General features: G+C 39.5%; 1 protein-coding gene across 8 annotated transcripts in view; it reads right to left on the bottom strand.

The window, feature by feature from the left end:
* The window catches only part of UBE3D (ubiquitin protein ligase E3D), a 107935-nt gene extending 87589 nt beyond the window's left edge, over positions 1–20346 (bottom strand). For 2 of the 8 annotated variants that reach the window (XM_037894381.2, XM_037894382.2), the window contains exons 1-5: positions 19958–20187; positions 17802–17998; positions 14949–15039; positions 6960–7191; positions 2219–2288 (exon numbers count right to left, since the gene is read on the bottom strand). In XM_037894381.2, coding sequence (XP_037750309.1) covers positions 2219–2288; positions 6960–7191; positions 14949–15039; positions 17802–17998; positions 19958–20019 — 652 coding nt within the window. In that variant the 5' untranslated portion in view covers positions 20020–20187. Of the gene's footprint in view, positions 1–2218; positions 2289–6959; positions 7192–14948; positions 15040–17801; positions 17999–19957 lie in introns of all 8 variants that reach the window. The other 6 variants (XR_006289468.1, XM_027821344.3, XM_037894384.2 and 3 more) reach the window with 6 other exon arrangements.
* Between the last annotated feature and the right edge of the window lie 234 nt (positions 20347–20580).

Below are 20580 nucleotides of genomic sequence, written 5' to 3' on the forward strand. Positions count from 1 at the left end.
GAAGGGCTGACGGTAGTCCTCTAGGAGGTGGAATGGAGGAGAGAGGGTGCTGAAGCAGCTCTTCACCAGGATTACAAAGGATGGATGATCTCCACTGGCCAAATAGTCATTGCCAAATAGTTCCCAGATGTGTTACTTAATAAAAGTTGTGGCCTAGTTAAACCACATTTCTAATTAAACCACATTCTAGTCTTTCTTTCAGTGTTGACTGGGATTTGCAATCCAATTGACTGAGACTTAAAACAGTTTTTAACCAATGTTGTTATCCATATTGTCATGGGTGCCAATCAAATGACGGTATGACCTAAAACAGAGCCTCATCACAGAACCAGTGTGATGCAGTAGCACATTTAGCATAGACAGGTCTCAAATACAGAGCCTACTTATTCTACATTTAGTGCAGCACTGACATTTCTTTCCTTTTTACATTTGTCAGTCCGTTGTAGGAAACAAAAAGCTTAGTGAAAATAATAAATAACCAGTCTGCCAAACACTCCCCAGGACACCAGGAGATCGGCCCAACAATTTAGAAAGTAAAATTTTAAAGTAAATGTCAGGCACAAAAACTGAAAGCAGAGAAAAGTTTTATTTTATATTTACCCCAGGTGGTAGCCACCGGATTTTTACTAGTGGTGAGAGAAATTTGATTGAACTAAAATAGAAGACTCAGAGAGCAATTAAAGCTGCCAAGCATTTAGGACAAACATATTTTACAAGGTATAAGAGAGCGTGTAGATTGCACTAGTTTAAACTTCTAGTTAAAACTAGTGCCCCTGCACTAGAAATGTCCAGTGGGCAGTTATGCCCTCACTCCATAGAGTGCAGCAGTGTAAAGGTTTAATTAATATACTGAAAGTAGGAAAAATTTAAAATTAAAAAAGAAACAATAGGTAAGGATTAAAAACCAAAGTAACAAAAACAGCGGCAGTTAACGTAACAAAAATCAGAACTAACTATGCCTAGGAAATGCCTATCTATCTATAAAAATGAACATTTATAATTATTTAATGGAACTGACAGCCTTCACCCTGACCACACTGTTTATATGACAAGTCCTTTTCTCCCACCCTTTTATCTGTCTTTGTCTGTATAGATTTTTAAGCTCTTTGGGACTGAGGGACCTTATCTTCCTATAGATCTGTACAGCATCTTGCACATTTTATATTCTTTATAAAATATAATGTAATATAAATAAATAATACATACCAGTCCCAGGCAATAAACTCAAATATTTATACATAAAATTACAGATCTATAGATATACATACCAGTTTTAACACAATCTGGACACACACATTATGTACTCCTATTTTACAATATGTTTTTCAAACATGCATATAAATTACTCATCTGTACATTAAAATATTGTCTACAAGACTATTAACTTGAACATTTAGTCTATATTTTTAAATACACTAAGATCAAACACCACAGTACTTCAGTGTTCATTTCTTGTAGATTGATCAATTAAGGTGACTAACAAATTTCAAATGAATCAACTTCACAAAGTTTTTGCCAACTTTCGAGCTATGAGACTTTATAGCCTTCTCTTCTGTATTAGTTATAGTTGATAGGAAGTAGATTTTTCTTTGAAGAAATTAACGTTTTCACATGATTGATAAAAAGTTTATTCTACCTTATTTTGTTTAGAGGGGCTATTTACAAAAGACTAACTGCATACTTGAGCTTATATTAGTTATGTAGTTCAGACCTAATCTATACACTAAACAAAATTTACTAAGGTACACAAAGTATACATTCCACAATTAATTGCAAATGGGTCCATGATACTCGAGGTACACATCTTTTTAAAACTAAATCTAAATGCTTGTGTTCATATTTAAATCTCTACCCATTATTTCAGCTCAGAGTTGTTCATATCACAACTCTGGGTCTATGCTACAAATCCACTTTATAACAGAGCAAGCAGCATGGTTCAAACATATAAAAAGGAATACATTCATTTTGCTAAGTGTTAAAATACAGAGAACAATATGGCCAGATGCACTACATAAACAAGAATCAAAATAAATTACTGGGGCCAATAACCTCATAGTTTTGACAGTGGAAACAATCTCAGCCTTTCAGAAGTGAAGAACCACCCCCCACAGGAATCAACTCAGCATCCTATTGATAAATTATTTTTCTCCAGAAGTTTTAACCTCTAGTGTTTAGTGAGTGAGCCAACCAAGTATCGTTTTGTTTGTGTAATCCATACCTGATGATACGGTCTCTCCCAGCATTGCCTTGCAGCGCTTACAAATTACTCTAGCATTTTCCTTTGATTTCTGTAGGACAAGAAAAATGTCATTTAAATGCCATTCAACTCTTCTGAAAAAGAATGTATAATTTTAAAATAGTCTCCAGAGTGCATACTGAACTTTATACTTCACTCCTCAGAATGTTTATGTACATATAGATATGTCTTGACTATTTCATTCACTGCAGCCTTCTAAATTTTCTGAGTTACTAAGAAGTTGTGTGTTTGATTTAAATCTTCCACTACCCTTATGACACTGTACAAGTTAAACCCAGAGTTCGTATTTAAATTGAATATTGTTTAAAGATATAACTGAGCTCAACACTTACCTTCATTCATACTATTTCATTAGCAAGATTTGTGCATCTAGTATCTACACAATCAGCATTATACCTGTTCATCTGGGGTATATGTGCAGCAAATATGTTTCACATAAGCATTTGTCTAGCTTAGAAAAGTTTGAAAAAGAAAACTTTCAACTTGAAAAATCATACTGAAGCCTGACTAACTTGTACCTACACAGAAAAGTAACACCTAAGATTATTATAAATAAAACAAGTTAGTGAAAAAAAATCTTTTTTCCCCATTTATTGTATGTCCCTAATAAAATATGGTCACCATTTTCCATTGTTTCCAACTGTAATGAAGCCACCCTTTCACTAAAGCCAGCATACCTCTCAACTTTAAAGCTTTCATGTGTGATATAAGCCCCCACAATGTATGATAAATGACCAAATGTAATTTGTGTGTTGCTGCCTACTGTACCATAAATGACACATCATCTTTTCTCATAATAGAACATTTTTTAAAAAAATGTTTCCTCATTGTGTGATGTAAATGTATGACCTTAGATTGTATTATAATTACATCTAGGAACAAAGAATGTAGGCAATTCATGTAAGATTAGGGACTGTATCCTAGAATGCAGTGACTTCAAAAAAAAAGGACTCAGTGGTAATGATAGATTACCTTGGGAGCTCATGTTGGTTATGCTGTAGCTAAGATCGTGAACATGGTCCTTCCATGTATAAGAAGAGAAATATTAAGTAAGAGTAGAAAAGTGGTATTACCTCTGTATACAGAATTAGTGAGACAGTTACTGGAATACTGTGTAGAGTTCTGGAGTCCATACTTCAAAAAGGACGTTGAAAAATTGGAAAGAGTTCAGAAAAAAGCTACAAGAATGATTCATGGTCTGAAAAACGTATCTTATGAAGCTCAATCTACTTTGATTAAGAGGTGACTTGATCACTGTCTACAAGTATCTACATGGGGAAGAGATTTCTGACTGTAGCTCTTTAGCTAGCAGAAAAAGACATAACAAAATCCAAGGCTGAAAGCTGAAGCTAGACAAATTCAAGCTAGGAATAAAGTACAAAATTTTTAACTGTGCGTGTAATTAACCATTGGAACAACTCACATAGAGACAGGGTGGATTTTCTGTCACATGAAGCCTTTAAATCAAGAATGGATATTTACCTAAAAAATATGCTATAGCTCAAGTTATGGGTTTGATGCCAGAATTACTGGGTGAGATTCTTTAGCTTGTATTGTGCAGGAGATCAGACTAGACACTTATAGTGGTCCATTCTGGTCTTAAAAATGTATCCATCTGGGAATATTAGAGATGTGGGTTCTATTCCTAGTTCTGCTAAAAGGAACCTTATGCAATCCCTCAGTTAATTTATTAGTGAAATGGGATTGCCCTGAGTCCAAAGGTAGGATTGCACAGGGTATAGATGAGATTTAAATTCATGATCTCCTGGCTCCCAGCTCTGTGTATCTTCTCAGACTAAACAATATTTGGATGGAGATGGGAACCTAATTCAGCTCAAACGTTGTACATTTGAGAATTCGACTTGCCAGGTGAAAGTGAGGCTGCCCCTAGTAAGAATGGCTGTCTGTTAGCTCTTGTTTCTAATGAGACTGAATCACCGCTGCCCTCAGGGAAGACAGCTACTTCCTATTTCCTATGATTAGGACACTGAGGAGATAGTCTATCCTGCAAACCTCAACTGAGCCAGGAAACACCGACCAAGATTCCAGTGGGAACGCAAGGGTTGGGAATTCTCTAGCCTCTGCTGACCTGTTACAGCCTTAACAGGATACATTACATGAGAAAGCTGGATCCCATTGTACTGGAGTTAGAGCCAATAAAAACAGATGCACAGTTCGTCCCCTTTCCCAATGCCTGCTCCTTACTCTCCCCCAAAAGTTGTGGAGTAGAACTTACTCCATGTCAGAAAGAAGGAGAGAAATAAAGTAAGGAGACTGGGTTTCTTAACACCCAATAAATGAAGGCAGGGCCAGGGAGCTATAAGCACAGTATTCCTCAGATAACTACTATTTGAGTTCCTTTTCTGCTAAAAGTTACATGCGGTGGCTGAGAATTGTGCAGTATGGTACCTGAAAACACTGAGAACTCAGTGGTATCACTGCTTGAAGAAAAAGGATGATACTTTTAGCCAGACTAATTAAATCAATATATCTATGTGACAACTTGCAGCTGCTGGCAATCTGCAGATGGAGGTGGATCCTCTCCTAATATTTTGTGTGTGTGTGTTTCTATTTCTAAGGATCCTTGATATTGTCTTAGGGAAAATATTTTCCCGCAGAGATACTATTAAAATGTCATATGGTCACACAGCATTCAACATCCATGTTACATCGTTAGACTAAAATGTGAGCAATATGTTTTCCATGGCACAATGTTGTCTTGGTGCCACAGGAGGCTGCAGAGGATTGTTTAAGTATCTCTGCTATATTCCTACTACTATTTTGGTTACAGGCAAACACTCTCCAATGACTGTTATGCAATTAAAAAGGAATTTTCATACTAGTGCCGATTGTATGAATATATTATAAAATGAGAACGTTTGTGCCAACAGCAATCTGTGTTGTCTGTAACTTTCTAAAACTTTCTCCATATTATGGAAGAACTTTGCATTTCAATATGAATTTTTCCCTAATTAGTCCAGTTTCTGCTTGATCTTAAGGTTGTGCTCATTTGATTGGCAAGTTTCAGAGTAACAGCCGTGTTAGTCTGTATTCGCAAAAAGAAAAGGAGTACTTGTGGCACCTTAGAGACTAACCAATTTATTTGAGCATAAGCTTTCGTGAGCTACAGCTCACTTCATCGGATGCATACTGTGGAAAGCATCCGATGAAGTGAGCTGTAGCTCACGAAAGCTTATGCTCAAATAAATTGGTTAGTCTCTAAGGTGCCACAAGTACTCCTTTTCTTTTTGATTGGCAACTGACTGATGCTACAAATCGATGAGTGCAGACATTAGAATTTCAGTGCAAGCATGATACAAGGTTTTCAAACAACCAAGTAACAAATCTTGATATCAAGGCAATTTTTAGGAAGTGAATATGGAGATTCATCACATTCAAAAAAATCTTCAGGTGCCTCTTCACTGAAGACTTGTCTCATTTCTAATGGAGTTGGCAAGACTACACTGGTCTAAATACCAGTAATGCAGTGCAGCTAAATGAGCCATTTGGTTTTGGGCATAGCTGCCCAATGTCTACACCTGCAAGTGCTTCAGCTGCACCCCTCACCCAGCTACCTCTCTCACGGTCCCCCCTGGCACTCCCTGTGGAAGCAGTTGCTTGTGGGAGATTTGACAGTCCAAGGGATTGTGGGAGAAGGGGGTTGTACTGCCCTAATTCTCTTGGAATCACAACTATTTCAGCAATGTATTCTAAATATAGAGCTGTGCTGAACAGACTGAGATTACTCTTTATTCAGAGAGAGAGAAATTTCTGCTAACGAATCACCTAGCATCTCAAGAAACCCAGAAGAGGGCATGGAAGATGTTCAGTCAAGCATGGGAAGAGGCAGAGACTGAGACCAGCAGTGTATGGAATTCATAGTGCGACTCACTGAGAGGCTCAGCCTGTTTAATCCTAGCCTAACAAGACCAGTCAATTACTTGAAGGCAGTATTTGCCAGGCAAGTGCAGCTTTTGCATCAGAACCACGACAAAGTGGTGGGACAAAGATATTCCCAAAACATGGGTCTATCTTTGCATCGCTAACCCTCGCCCCCTTGCATTGTGGAAACATAAATAGGATATCTGGACCCAAACCACATCTGGATTTTGACAAGTTCTTATATAGCCAAACTGTTTTGTTCATATTTACTTCTCAGTGTCCAGAAATGTTTCAGCAAATGTAGTTACCCCTCGATTCCACCCATTCTTAGCTTTTGGGTTTTATTTTGCTATTCTTTGATTGACATCTTCCTATCACATCACAGGTACAGTTTTAATTAACTACCCATCAGATTATACAAAGCCTGTAGCAACAGACCACTGTTTCCATTTCAGTCAAATCAAGGGTGACCCAAAGATTTTGCTTCTTCACTGTCTGACCATATGAAATCCCATTTTGCTTTACTTGGTCTTCTTTGCAAGTAGTAGGTTCTCTGAACAGTATTTTTACAATGATTCCAAGTGTGTTTCAAGGCAGAGGTTTCTGAATCATTTCTTGTGTACCTAGGTGATATTAAGACTAGGAGCAATTGTTCTGAAAATGCTAGAATTTAGTCTGGTTCCTAGACAATAGATGTCAGCAACTCTACAAGCCCCGAACTTTATAAAGATCTTTCACAGAAATGTCCGCTCCCCAAAATAAAATTAAAAAAATAATAAAAAAGTCACGCTTTGAGATTTATTAAAACAAAATACTTTACCCACGTAGAGTCCCTCTCAGAAGCAGAATGTTCAGTCTTTGAATGGACTATTTCAGTTCCAGGCACATGTGACTCACTTCCTGAATTCACCAGAAAGTAAGTGTGTCCAAGAAAACAGTCGTTATTCTGAGGATGAAGAGTGCTATTGGCAAAGGGATTGGGGTGGCAACACCACTCCTCGACCAAAGCACTCCAGTTTTCACTTGGTAGGGGAAGAACTCTGAGAAACGTCCTAATAGAGGAAAGAAAAAAAGATATTTCAATCTATTACAACCATTTCTAAGGCACCTGTCATCAAAGGGTCTGAACACACTTAAAAAAAAAACAAGCAAACATGAGATTCCCGCTAAAAGAAAGAGCTGGCCTCCCCTCCTCCAGTAAAAGGCACTTACTTATAGATGTTGAAGCCCATTGGATGAATTCTGAGAAGGCAATGGTAGTGACTCATCATGACAAGATTATTTGGGAAATGGCTGCATAAACAGGTGAATCTTACATCATGCCCAACAGGTGGAAAGACTCAGGCTCAGCCTGATCTCAGCGATTATACTACAGAAATTGGCATTGACAACTAGTGAAGCGAACCATGAGATAAAAATAAATACATCAAGTCATAGTCATGAAAAACATAATAATGTGCATTTTAAAAAAGTCTCTTGTAAAAGAGAGAGATGAGAACTTTTTAATCAGACATCCATGCAACATCAATACAGGTCTCTCTGCAGTATACACTCAGCAAGGTCAGTTATGTATTCTGAAGGCATTCCATGCTCACAGGGAGGCAATCAGACTTTCAAGCAAAACAAAATAAAAAATGCTATAGTGCTTTTACTTGCACTGGATAATGCAACCTGAAGTTAGACTCAAATTTAACTTGCAGAAGTCACACATGCCTGAAAATACCCTACTATATTTCATGATGCCTCAAAGCCAGAATACACACACACACACACTGGTGTACAGGAACAATTCCATGTGTCTGAAACACCTACACACTATTTTCTTGCATACAGTTTCTGCTTTGAACATCTGGCCTATGAAATGCGAAACTTAAGATTTCTCTTTTTTTTTTTTAAAACGGTAATTCTTCTCTTATTCCTCCTTAGTGCATGCTTTTATGCCTACTTTAATAAAAAGTCAAATATTTGAAATACAGTAGTTACTCCTTAAACCAATATAATCTAAACAAACATACAGAAAAATGTTTCAGAACATCTTTTTGTTTTTAAATGGTCATATTATCCACAATTTCCTAAGCCTGACCACAATTCCCCAGATGTGTTCCTCTAGTCCCACAGATGTGGTGTTCTTCTTAAGTGCACAGAGCTATCAGTGGATTCCTTCACTCACTTACAGTGAAGAAATTCTACACTTTTGCCCAAATGCTGGACAATGGCGAGATGAACAGTTACTTCCATACTTCCCATGTCATTCTCTAGGCCAGGGGTGGGTACTTATGGCCTGCAGGCCGGATCCGGCCTGTGGGATTGCCCCCCGTACTGCCGCAAGCCCTGTGCCACTCTCAGAAGCAGACGGCACCATGTCCGGGGGGGGGGGGGGGGGGGAGATGGCGGCAGAGGGCCCTGTGCATTGCCCTAGCCTCCAGACACCGCTCCCCACAGCTCCCATTGGCCGGGAATGCTTCCTGGAGTGGCGCAGGGCCAGGGCGGGCAGGCAGGCAGGCAGCCTGTCCTAGCCCCGGTGCATGCTGCTGCCACCCCAGAGACGCTTTAAGTAAGCAGCACCAGGCCGGAGCCCAAACCCCTCCTGCACCCCGCCCCCCAACTCCCTGCCCTAAGTCCCCTGTCTGCACCTCGCACCCCTCCTGCAACCCCAACTTCCTGCCCTGAGCACCGTCACACCCCGCACCCCTCCTGCACCCCTGCCCTGAGCCTCCTCCTGCACTCTGCACCCCTCCTGTACCCCAACGCCCTTCCCTGAGCCCCCTCATACACCCCACACCCCTCCTCTGCCCCTATCCCTTGCTATGAGCCCGTTCCTGCACACTGCACCCCTCCCACACCCCGCACTCCCTCCCACACCCCAACCCCCTGCCCTGCATACAATTTCCCCACCCAGATGTGGCCCTTGGCCCAAAAAGTTTGCCCACCCCTGCTCTAGGCTGTTTGTTACAAGATTTTGAGGCCATTCTTTGAGCTTCCTTGTGTGTTTTCCCTCATGCCTATCTTTCTCATTCAGCTGCCTTCTATGTACAGTTTCTTGTCTCCTTACTTAAAGCCTGCACTTGCAATTTTGCCTGCTTTATCACTTTGAAAATTTATATGTTTTTTTCTAAAGTTAGCTCACAATCTCTAAGCAGATGCTCACATATTTTCCCATCGCTGTAGCCTACCACCACCATGTCTCTCATCAGGAGGTCTCTTAAGAGGCCAATACTTTTTTGGGTACCTTCTTGGGCCTTCTGTATTCTTGTACAGAAGTGAAATATTTCACAGGTTTCCTTCTTTCTAGATAACAATAAATTTCAGATTGTGTTAGCACCTTATCAAAATCAATATTGTCTGCAGATGAGAGCTGAAATATTGTAAAAATCTATTTAAAGGTCAGCTTGTGACACCGTGACACCCCATTATTCACCACTGTCATGTAATTAGGATGTCTTATACAAATTATGCCTTGTGAGGTGTCATTCTGAAAGTCTTGATCTGCCCAACAGTAATACTTCATTGGATTGTATGTGCTATTGTCGTATGTGAAGTAATGAAGTTTGGCTATATATGTGTTGCTGAAACATGTCCTGAGGTTGAAAACACCCACAAGCAGCCTTTCAGGTACAAGAGTAAAATGGCCAAAAATGTTAATGGGTTATTGAGGAAATGCACACAAGCACAAGGATTACCCCAGAAACTGTGTACAATAAAAAACCTCTCAGAGATAGCACTACACAATGGGAACAGTTTGACCCAGGTCGCAGCAAAAGAGCTTTCCAGCAAGTAGGGAGAAAATATAAAGGGGGAAATGACATTTTGAGGGGACCTCACTCTCCCTGCAACAACACACCTAGAAACACCTGAGGAACAAAGACTAAACTGTGGGACGTGATGGTCCCAGGCTAGAAGGATTTTTAGCCTATGTATGAAAACCAAGGAAAGCTAAGGCAACTTGTGCCTTAAGAATCTGCCAGCCTGTTTATCACTGAGGGTGAGAATTTGCTAATTTATATCCTACCTATCTAGTGTGTGACGCTCAGTTTGTGGTTTTTGTTTATTTACTAAGGTAATCTGCTTTGTTCTGTTTGCTATCCCTTATCATCACTTAAAATTTTTCTTTTGTAGTTAACAAACATATTTCTTGTTTATACCAAAACCCAGTTTGTGCAACTCATAACTTCGGGGGGGGGGGGGGGGGGGGAAGCTGTGCATATCTCCCTCCACATTGAGGGAGGGAGTGATTTTTATGAGCTTGCACTGTGCAGATCCTTCTATACAGTGCAAGACAATATTATTTGGGGTTTATACTCCAAAGGAGGTGAGTATGTGAGTGCTGGGCAATCCCCTAGCTGAGTCCTCCCACAGAGAGCTGATAGCAGGCTCTATGTGATTCTACAGCTGGGTGTGTCCCTACCTGTGTGTGTGCTAGAAAGGGGCTTGAGAACCTGTCAGAGCAACACAGGCTGCTGGGAAGGTGGGCTCAGTGGTACCCCAGCACGTCTGGTGACACCCTGAAAGGGAGGTCCAACCCATCACACAGCTATCCTTACAAACTCCGTAGTGTGGTTATGACAAGGCTTGGCAAGCCAGTCAATTGACCACCTATTATTTGACTACAGTCAAATACTGTCAGATGTTCCAGCATGAATGCCTTGATGCAGAAGGCGGCCTACTTTTTTGATTGCATCATACTTCCATTCTCTCATTTTTTAGAACTTCATTTTATTGCGTTTGGCATTTTTCTGAGTTAAAATAACTTTAAGTAACCTTTTTTTTTTTAAATTAGGCATAAGTAACTTTCTAAGACTAAGCCTACTGGAGACCATCAAGTCTTACCATTTTATTACTGTTCTAATAAATTAGTGCTTTAAAATATTTGATCACTTTTGACATTATCTCAAAATATTCAACCAATATTTGTCCCATCAACTGACCAGTTATTTTGGGGCTTGCCACATGCCCTATCCTATCTTCCTTACTGCTCTCAGATCTGTCCACTCCTATTACTACATGGTGTTCTTTGCTTTACAGCAACAAGGGTTGTATTGAACAATTATATTTGTTTTCTTCAAGCATTACATAACAGAAACCAACAAAGCCTGCTGTAAACAGGCCCCTGCCAATGTCTGATCTGCACCTGCAGTCCAGAGTCCCCACCTTGCCTTCCCAGACAGAGACCTTTAGTCTCCACCAAGTACCCAACACAGCCTTACATAACAATAGCAGCTGCAGCGTTGCCACAGCTTGCCTCATACAGGGGGCTGCAGAGCCCTCCTAAACAGGCCATCCTATGCAGAAATACAGCTTTTCTATTACATTTTGGGCCTTGTATCTGTCAATGGGAAGCCAGGATCTGGGCCCTTAGCTGTCTCTAGAACTCAATAAATGACATCAAATTAATGCAGCCCTAGTTCAGTTTTAGAAGAGTTTGAATTGTATTGAGCAATGATTCACTGAAGCCCATCTAATACAACAACATGGGCTTACTAGGGGTCCAGTCCCTCAATGGGACCCCACGCTATCGTAAGGTTCTACTCTTCCTATATTGGAAGAAGACTTTCAGATTTTCTTCTCTCTTTTAATTTATATAATACCCCAAAACTGCAGTCCAACATTAACATTATTTTTTAGAAAGTATTTATTAAAATCCTCTCTGTTGAAAATCTGTTTGTATTATAAAATTGAAAAATAAAAGTGGATGACTTTATGTAGACTACCCTGCCACAAAAACCCTCACTGAATTTAGAATAATATACCTTTCTTTAACATAAATTAAGTAGTCAGATGTTTGCTCTACACATAAAACTTGGAATTCAGTCATAACAGTAAATGTAATGCAATATTAAAAAAAACCCTCTATTCTGCATTTGATTTTTCAATGCACATATAAAGCACTTTTGTAGCAAAAATAATTTTTTGGCCTAATGGAAAGGGCAATCTCTTTAAAAGATAATTCATGAAAATTAATTTAAATTACATTCTGCTCTGGTCTCTGAAAGCTACCGAATAACAGAAGCAAAGCCCTGAAAGGCGTACTTCTTGTCTATAACCTCCTCTTCTACAGTATAATCAGGAGGAAAGAAAGAAGCATCCTGAAATCTCTGTCAGATTTTTCCATGGCTTGAAAGCTGCAATCTTCCCTCCATTGGGTCATATGGAAGGGGCAGACGGCATGATTCTGTATCTCTGGAGAGCCATGAAACTCATGGAAAGAATCAGGCTCTAACTCAGCGGATCTCTGATCATCTGCAAGAAAGACCTGCCCTCCAGACAGCTCTGCAACCTTCTTTCCCATCTCAATCTATGTTATCACAAGCTGTCATACATCTGCACACTACCCCTCTCTCTGGTGAGGCCAAAGCCAGAGAGAACTAACGTTGTTTCTAACAGCATTAACTACTATACTGACTTCAGCTTGGAAATAAGGCAGTGTGGGAAAGGAGAACACCAGATACAGTGGCAGCTACCCTGCTCCATCCTTCCATACCTTCCAGATCTGTGTAGCCCAACCAAGCACCAGAGGCTCCCTGAAAGGAGAAAAGCATGGCGGAGAGCCACTGCCACGCCCCACACACTTCACCCTTTTATTCCAATTTGACCTCCTGTGTGCTCATGCGTAGAGAAGAGTGCAGTATCCATTCATATGCATATAGTAAATTAATTAAAATTTGCAACAATGTTTATTTGGGGATGGAAATGCCTCAGATAGCTGTCAACTGAAAATATCACAAATACTACTGACAAGAACTTAACAAGTTCTGGTCATTCTTTAAATATATAAAAATAAAACACAAATTAGCTGCTAAAACACTTCATATGGAAAAGCCACAAAATCATCATTTGGTTACACTAGAGTAAGTCATAAATCAGTACAGTTAATGGCAATATAATAGTAACAGATTACATTTGAATTGCCAATTTGAATATTAGGAGTGACACAGATCCTAAGAAATAGCAAGTACATCTGTTAGAATGTGCACACGTTCAGCTGAAGCTGTCAAACTGTTCATCACAACAGCTAGACAACCCAGCAACTCTGCACTAAAATTCACATGCAATATGCAGACTTTGTAAGAAACAGAGCTAAGGCAGATACACAAAGTTCATCTTACACACTTCGGAAGGTTCAGGGCTGCTCAAATCTGGGAAGCCAATTTGGCCCATTTAGCAGTAGGAGTTCAATAAAAAGTTCAGCTCAAGATATTAACTTTCCCAAGTTTGGAGGAGTTCGGATCTAGGGTTTTAAAATCTTGCATGCAGGGGGAATGGGAGAGAGTGTCCTAACAGCTACAGATGTTACTGGTCACAGACCCAGTCCTCCACGTGCCAGGCTTCTTCCAGTCCTGTAGTAGACAGTGCTCAGCACATGGGGTTCCACAAAATCACAAATCACAAAATCACATCTGACCACTACAGCAAAATCTCTTCAGAAAAACTGTATTATACTTCTTTATTTTGACTCTATAACTTTCAGGGCAACGGCTAATTTTACCCTTTCCCTGGGAGATAAAAGGAAGCTTTCCACCAACACCTACGCTGGTTGGTCACACTGTAAGTACAAATTGTTGACAAGGGAGAATTTATAGGACAGAATGAGCAGAATCAAACAGGATTCCTGAAATGCAGAATGATACAAAAGCATGTATACATTTACATTAAAAAAGTGCTCCTAAAGCTATAATTAATTAATAACCATTAACATTTCTTAAACAAACAAACAAACAATCTCTTTGACTTAAACTTTCCCCTATTTGCAATACAAAATACTGAAATGCTTTGTTAGCATAGGAGAACCAGAAAAGGAAACTGACTAATAAATATACTTACCTCTTATCTATGGATGAAAAAGCCCTATACCTCAAAACACAGAAGAGAGTAAGACTCATCATCCTCATTCCACAGATGGGAAGTCTGAGGCAGGCAGACAGACAAAATGGCTTGCCTGGTACAGTGCAGAGCCAGGAAAGGAACCCAGATCTCCTAAATTCCAGTCCAGTGCCCTAACCACTGAAATACATTGTCTCCCCTAGTCTCTTGTTATTTTCCACTTTGAGTGACATGCCAAAAGTAAACAAATAGCATAAATGATGAAAGATTTGTTTCAGATAATTTCACTTCTAACAATCTCTGGTGTACACGACTAACAGGTGAGGAGGCTTTTAAAAATATGACTTTTAACCTGTCCATCTTAGTGCACAAGTAACATGAATAGCAACCACTGCTAACAGAATGTTAGGAAACATTAGGAAAGAGATAGATAATAAGACAGAAAATATCATATTGCCTCTATATAAATCCATGATATGCTCACATCTTGTATACGACACAGATGTGGTTGCCTTGTCTCAAAAAAAAAAAAAAAGAGAGAGAGATTCTAATTGGAAAAGGTACAGAAAAGGTACACCAAATGAAATTAATAGGCAGCAGGTTTAAAAACAAACAAATGGAAGTATTTCTTCACACAGTCAACCTGTGGAATTCCTTGGCAGAGGATGTTGTAAAGGCCAAGACTATAACAGGGTTCAAAAAAGAACTAGATAAATTAGTGGAGACTAGGTCCATCAATGCCTCTTAGCCAGGATGGGCAGGAATGGTATCCCTAGCCTGTTTGCCAGAAGCTGGGAATCAGTGACAGGAGATGGATCACTTGATGATTACCTGTTCTGTTCATTCCCTCTGAAGCACTTGGCACTGGCCACCGTCAGAAAACAAGATACTGGGCTCGATGGACCTTTGGTCTGACCCAGTATGGCCGTTTTTATGTTCTTATGTTACGCAGCTTTTATTAAGATACAACATATAAAACTGTATTGCTTACCGTTCTTTTATTATGATTTCACCACAAGATTGACAGTAAAAGATGCAACTCTTCTGCGCCTTCAGACTTTCACTCAAAGTTGAAATTAATTCTACAGATATTAAAGAGGACATAATAAACATCAAGTTCCTGTTCAATCTACATAAATTTGCACATAAAAAAACTGGGTATCTACTCATTAGCTCCAGAAAGCTAAGATTCTAACTACTACAAGCAAGAAGAAAAATATTGACATTCCACACACCAAATTCTTTGTACACTTCTGCTTACAAGAAGAGAACAGGCAAGCAGAGCTGAAGGAAGACCCATATTCACAGCATCTAGCATTTACTGTAATGTATACATGCTGTATTTGAATAGTCATTTTTAACAGTTTTGCAAGCTTCATGTTGGAGGGGCTGAAGTTGTGTCAGGATCAAGAGGATCCTTTTAAAGTTACTTTTAGATCAAATTAAGTCTTAACCCTGTTAATGTAAGCTCTACTGATCTCTGGCTTTGCTGTGTGTGGTACCTCCCTTAATTTACCACACTAGATAGTTGGCAGGGGGTGGGGAGGGGGGGAGGAGGAGCGCGGGAGAGAAAGAGCAATATTCTAAACTGTCAACCAGGTACAGGTATATAATATAGCAACAAAATATGCTCTCTCTCAAAGAAGAAAAATGACAGTTTCCAATATAGCAATACCCTCTGCTGGCCAGCAAAGAGAAAAACACTACAACTAAAGCCAGTTCAGACAGCATATTTTCCCAGTTATAACAGAGAACTAAAAATAATCAATAAATATGACTGAATCAAGACAAAGCTACGTGTATCATTGTGGACAAATGAATTTGAACTTATCTGATGTGACGCAGAAGTAGCCAGCATATGCCACATTTTCAAAACTGGAGCCCTAAGTTGCCATAGTGAAAAATTAGGGCTGTCAATTAATCGCAGTTAACTCCCGCGATTAACTCAAAAAAATTAATCGCAATTTAAAAAATTAATCGCGATTAATCGCACTGTTAAATAATAGAATACTAATTGAAATTTATTAAATATTTTTGGATGTTTTCTACATTTTAAAATATATTGATTTCAATTACAACACAGAATATAAAGTGTACAGTACTCACTTTATATTTATTACAAATATTTTGCACTGTAAAAGAAGAAATAGTATTTTTCAATTAAATTAATACAAGTACTGTAGTGCAATCTCTTTATCATGAAAGTTGAACTTCCAAATGTAGAATTATGTACAAAAAAAATAAGCAAAAAGAAAAGGAGTACTTGTGGCACCTCAGAGACTAACTAATTTATTTGAGCATAAGCTTTCGTGAGCTATGAAGTAAGCTGTAGCTCACAAAAGCTTATGCTCAAATAAATTTGTTAGTCTCTAAGGTGCCACAAGTACTCCTTTTCTTTTCGCGGATACAGACTAACACGGCTGCTACTCTAAAAAAAATAAGTGCATTCAAAAATAAAACAATGTAAAACTTTAGAGCCTACAAGTCCACTCATTCCTACTTCAACCAATCGCACAGATAGATAAGTTTGGTTACAATTTGCAGGAGATAATGCTGCCCACTTCTTGTTTATGTCACCTGAAAGTGAGAACAGACGTTAGCATGGCACTTTTGTAGCCAGCATTGCAAGGTATTTATGTGTCAGATATGCTAAACGTTCGTTTGCCCCCTGATTCTTCGGCCACCATTCCAGAGGCCATGCTTCCATGCTGATGTTCGTTAAAAATGTGTTAATTAAATTTGTGACTGAACTCCTTGGGGGAGAATTTTATGTCCCCTGCTCTGTTTTACCCTCATTCTCCCATATATTAGCAGTCTCGGACGATGACCCAGCACATGTTATTCATTTTAAAAACACTTTCACTTCAGATTTGACAAAACACAAAGAGGGTACCAATGTGAGATTTCTAAAAATAGCTACAGCACTGGACCCAAGGTTTAAGAATCTGAAGTGCCTTCCAAAATCTGAGAGGGATGAGGCGTGGAGCATGATTTCAGAAGTCTTAAAAGAGCAACACTCCAATGCGGAAACTACAGAACCCGAACCACCAAAAAAGAAAATCAACTTCTGCTGGTGACATCTGACTCAGATAATGAAAATGAACATGCACTGGTCCGCTCTGCTTTGATCGTTATCAGCATGGACCCATGTCCTCTGGAATGGCGATTGAAGCATGAAGGGACATATGAATCTTTAGCGCATCTTACACGTAAATATCTTGCAGTGCTAGCTACAACAGTGCCATGTGAACACCTGTTCTCTCTTTCAGGTGACGTAAACAAGAAGTGGGCAGCATTATTTCCTGAAAATTGTAACCAAACTTGTTTGTCTGAGCGATTGGCTGAAGTAGGACTGAGTGGACTTGCCAGCTGTAAAATTTTACATGGTTTTATTTTTGAAGGCAGTTTTTTGGTACATAATTCTACATTTGTAAGTTCAACTTTCATGATAAAGAGATTGCATTATAGTACTTGTATTAGGTGAATTGAAAAATACTATTACTTTTGTTTTTTACAGTGCAAACGCTTGTAATCAAAAATAAATAAAAGTGAGCACTGTACACTTTGTATTCTGTGTTGTAATTGAAATCAACATTTTTGAAAGTGTAGAAAACATCCAAAAATATGTAAATATATGGTATTCTATTATTGTTTAATCACTTGACAGCCCTCGTTATTTTCTCACCTTGTTTTTCTCTCATATGTTTGAAATAACTTGTAAAGTTTCAGATTACCTGTAACCAAAAATTATATTTTCTAAACAATGGCCTTGATTTTCTTCTTCTCAAGGAATTTAGTATACAGTGTCTAATCAAAGGAAAACAAAATAATTGGTCACCCTTACTTGTATTTGAATCTGCTTGAACTTGCAGCCTCACATGTAAACCATCTCCAGCTATATACTGTAGTCCTCGACAGGAAGAAGGAACAATCCTGACCTCTGCAGGAAAGTTGATCATCTTGCAGGCTTGACAACTTTTTATCTCTAATGATCCTGGAGCCACTGTAATATCCACTGGCAAATTTCCTGCTTTTGGCTCACTAGAGATTTAAAATACACAAATTTTTATAGCAGTTAAAAAGAAAGCTTTACAATGAGGGTTTAGTAGTCATATATAATGTTGACTTGTTTAAGCAAACAAATTTTCTCAAAGTTGAAATGCTTCTGACTTTTATTTATTTAAATTTTGTGTCTGTGGATGATGCAATGTTTTGTTGAGTCCAACATTAAGAAATGTATATGGATTAAAACCAAAAATGAATGCATGCTTTTCTACAATCCACAAATATTTGTCTCCAAATTAGTACAAAAAAGATTTATTTATTGGGAAATAAGACAGCAATGTAACTGTTTTTCTTTAACCTAAAATCATGAAACAAACTGTAAAGGAAGACATAGTTTTAACTGTCAAAAATCCCAGTCGCATATCAGAATCAAAATTACACAAAAATGAGAGACTGTAAGATGTTTACATGTTTAAAAGATAATGTGGGAGGGGCCACAATAATTATAAATAAAATGTCCAGTCTTGCTCCCATTTAAATCACCAGCAAAATTCCCATCAAATTGCATGTGGCTAGAACGGGTCCAAAGCATCTGAATCCCTTGCACTCAAAAAATTCCCACTGAACCCTCAGAGTAGATTAAAACTAGAAAAGGAAATGGATCAGTTCCTAATGTTAATAATTACCTGTTCCCAGACAATACTATCAGGGAGGCAGAAAAATTAGTTAATTAGAAGAAACCAACACATTTAAATGTGGAAACTGTATTTTCCGGAAATCACAGAGGAAAACGTCACTTTTAATATTTTCTGTATAGGTTTGATGAGCCTTTGAAACTCACTGGGCCAACTTTTTCCAAGATTCATAGCAAGCAGTATGATATTCATTCATTTTCATCCACATTTTACACATTTTATTACATATGGAATGCATTTTGCTGATTTCTGTAGTCAAGATATTGAACTTCACAAATCAGGTACAGTGCCCACATAGTAGATTTTCAGAGTAACAGCCGTGTTAGTCTGTATTCGCAAAAAGAAAAGGAGTACTTGTGGCACCTTAGAGACTAACCAATTTATTTGAGCATAAGCTTTTGTGAGCTACAGCTCACTTCATCGGATGCTTATGCTCAAATAAATTGGTTAGTCTCTAAGGTGCCACAAGTACTCCTTTTCTTTTTGCATAGTAGATTTTGAAGCATTTGCAGATGTTATTGTTGAAAGTTACTTATGTATTTATTGAGGGAGGGGAAGGCGGGCAAACAGGTTTATTTGCACTATGAAGTTTGGAATTCAAAGAATATATGAAACAGAATCAGATAAATTACCTCAGTAAATACATGAACACCATCTAAATATTTTTCAGTTGACATGTAATGATTTTTAAGATTAGAAATTACATTAAGAGTAAAATTAGAAACTATAAAAAGAAAAAGGAGGACTTGTGGCACCTTAGAGACTAACAAATTTATTTGAGTACAAGCTTTCATGAGATACAGCTCACTTCATCGGATGCATTCAGTGGAAAATACAGAGGGCAGATTTTACGTACACAGAGAACATGAAACAATGGGTGTTCCCATACACACTGTAACGAGAGTGATCAGATAAGGTGAGCTTTTGCGGATACATACTAACCGGGCTGCTACTCTGAAACCCATTAGAAACTATGACTACTTTGTGAGATTAGGCGGTGCTGGGATAGCAGCTGTGCATGCACAAGGGGAATGGTGAAGGAGTGTGACTAGGTAACCACCAGCCCAGCAACATAAGGAGCGTTGGGTGCATCAAAATGCCAACAGAACAGTAAAAGGTTGGGGAGGGGGCACGTTCTTGTCACCCAAGCGGTTGCACCTGAATCACCCCAGGTTCCCCACCATGCCCCCCCAAAGCCCCGTGAGCAGAAGCTACTGAGCAGGCACAGCCAGGCAGCAAGGTAAGGGGCTCGGCCCCGCGCAGAGAGAGGGACGCGGACAGAGCCGCTCCTGTGCAATACCGGATAATCAGCAGCCCGCTCTGCATCCTCCGCCTGATCTCCAGGAAAGCGGACTCCTCCATGTGGGCGCCGCCGGCAGCTCTCTGCCCGGGCCCCTGCTGTTACGGGGCTGCGGGACGCCCCTGGAGCTCGCCCAGGCCACTCCCGGTCAAGCCGGCCGCCGGTGAACCCACGTGCAGAGGGGACGGTCTGAACCCAGCCCAGGAAGCTCTTTCCCCGAGGCAGGCGCAAGAGCAGAGCATGCTGGTGCCGCCCTCCCTGCCGCCCCACACAGCGCCCTCTGGAACTGCAGCGCCCGCCACGCGCGCCGCACAGAGATAAGCGGACTTCGCCTCTGGGAAGTGCCCCGCTATCCCATCCCAGGAACAGACAGAGCTGTTCTTGCTCCTAGTAGCCAGCTTTGAGTGCTACTAGTTACTCTGTTCTGCCAGTTGAGTTTACCCACCTGCTGCAAGACCAGAACATATTCATTGCTGGGCTAAGCAGTGCTTCTTCCCCTGAGTATCCCCAATGACCCTGCTCAGGAAGGAAGGGGTTGCAGGAATTAAACTTGTGTTTATAATGCCCCCATATAATTTTACAGCGCTAGAGAAATGTATTATAACAACAATTAAATCCCAGTT

The sequence above is a fragment of the Chelonia mydas genome, chromosome 3 (assembly GCF_015237465.2).
Source record: "Chelonia mydas isolate rCheMyd1 chromosome 3, rCheMyd1.pri.v2, whole genome shotgun sequence".
Taxonomy (NCBI): Eukaryota; Metazoa; Chordata; order Testudines; family Cheloniidae; genus Chelonia; species Chelonia mydas.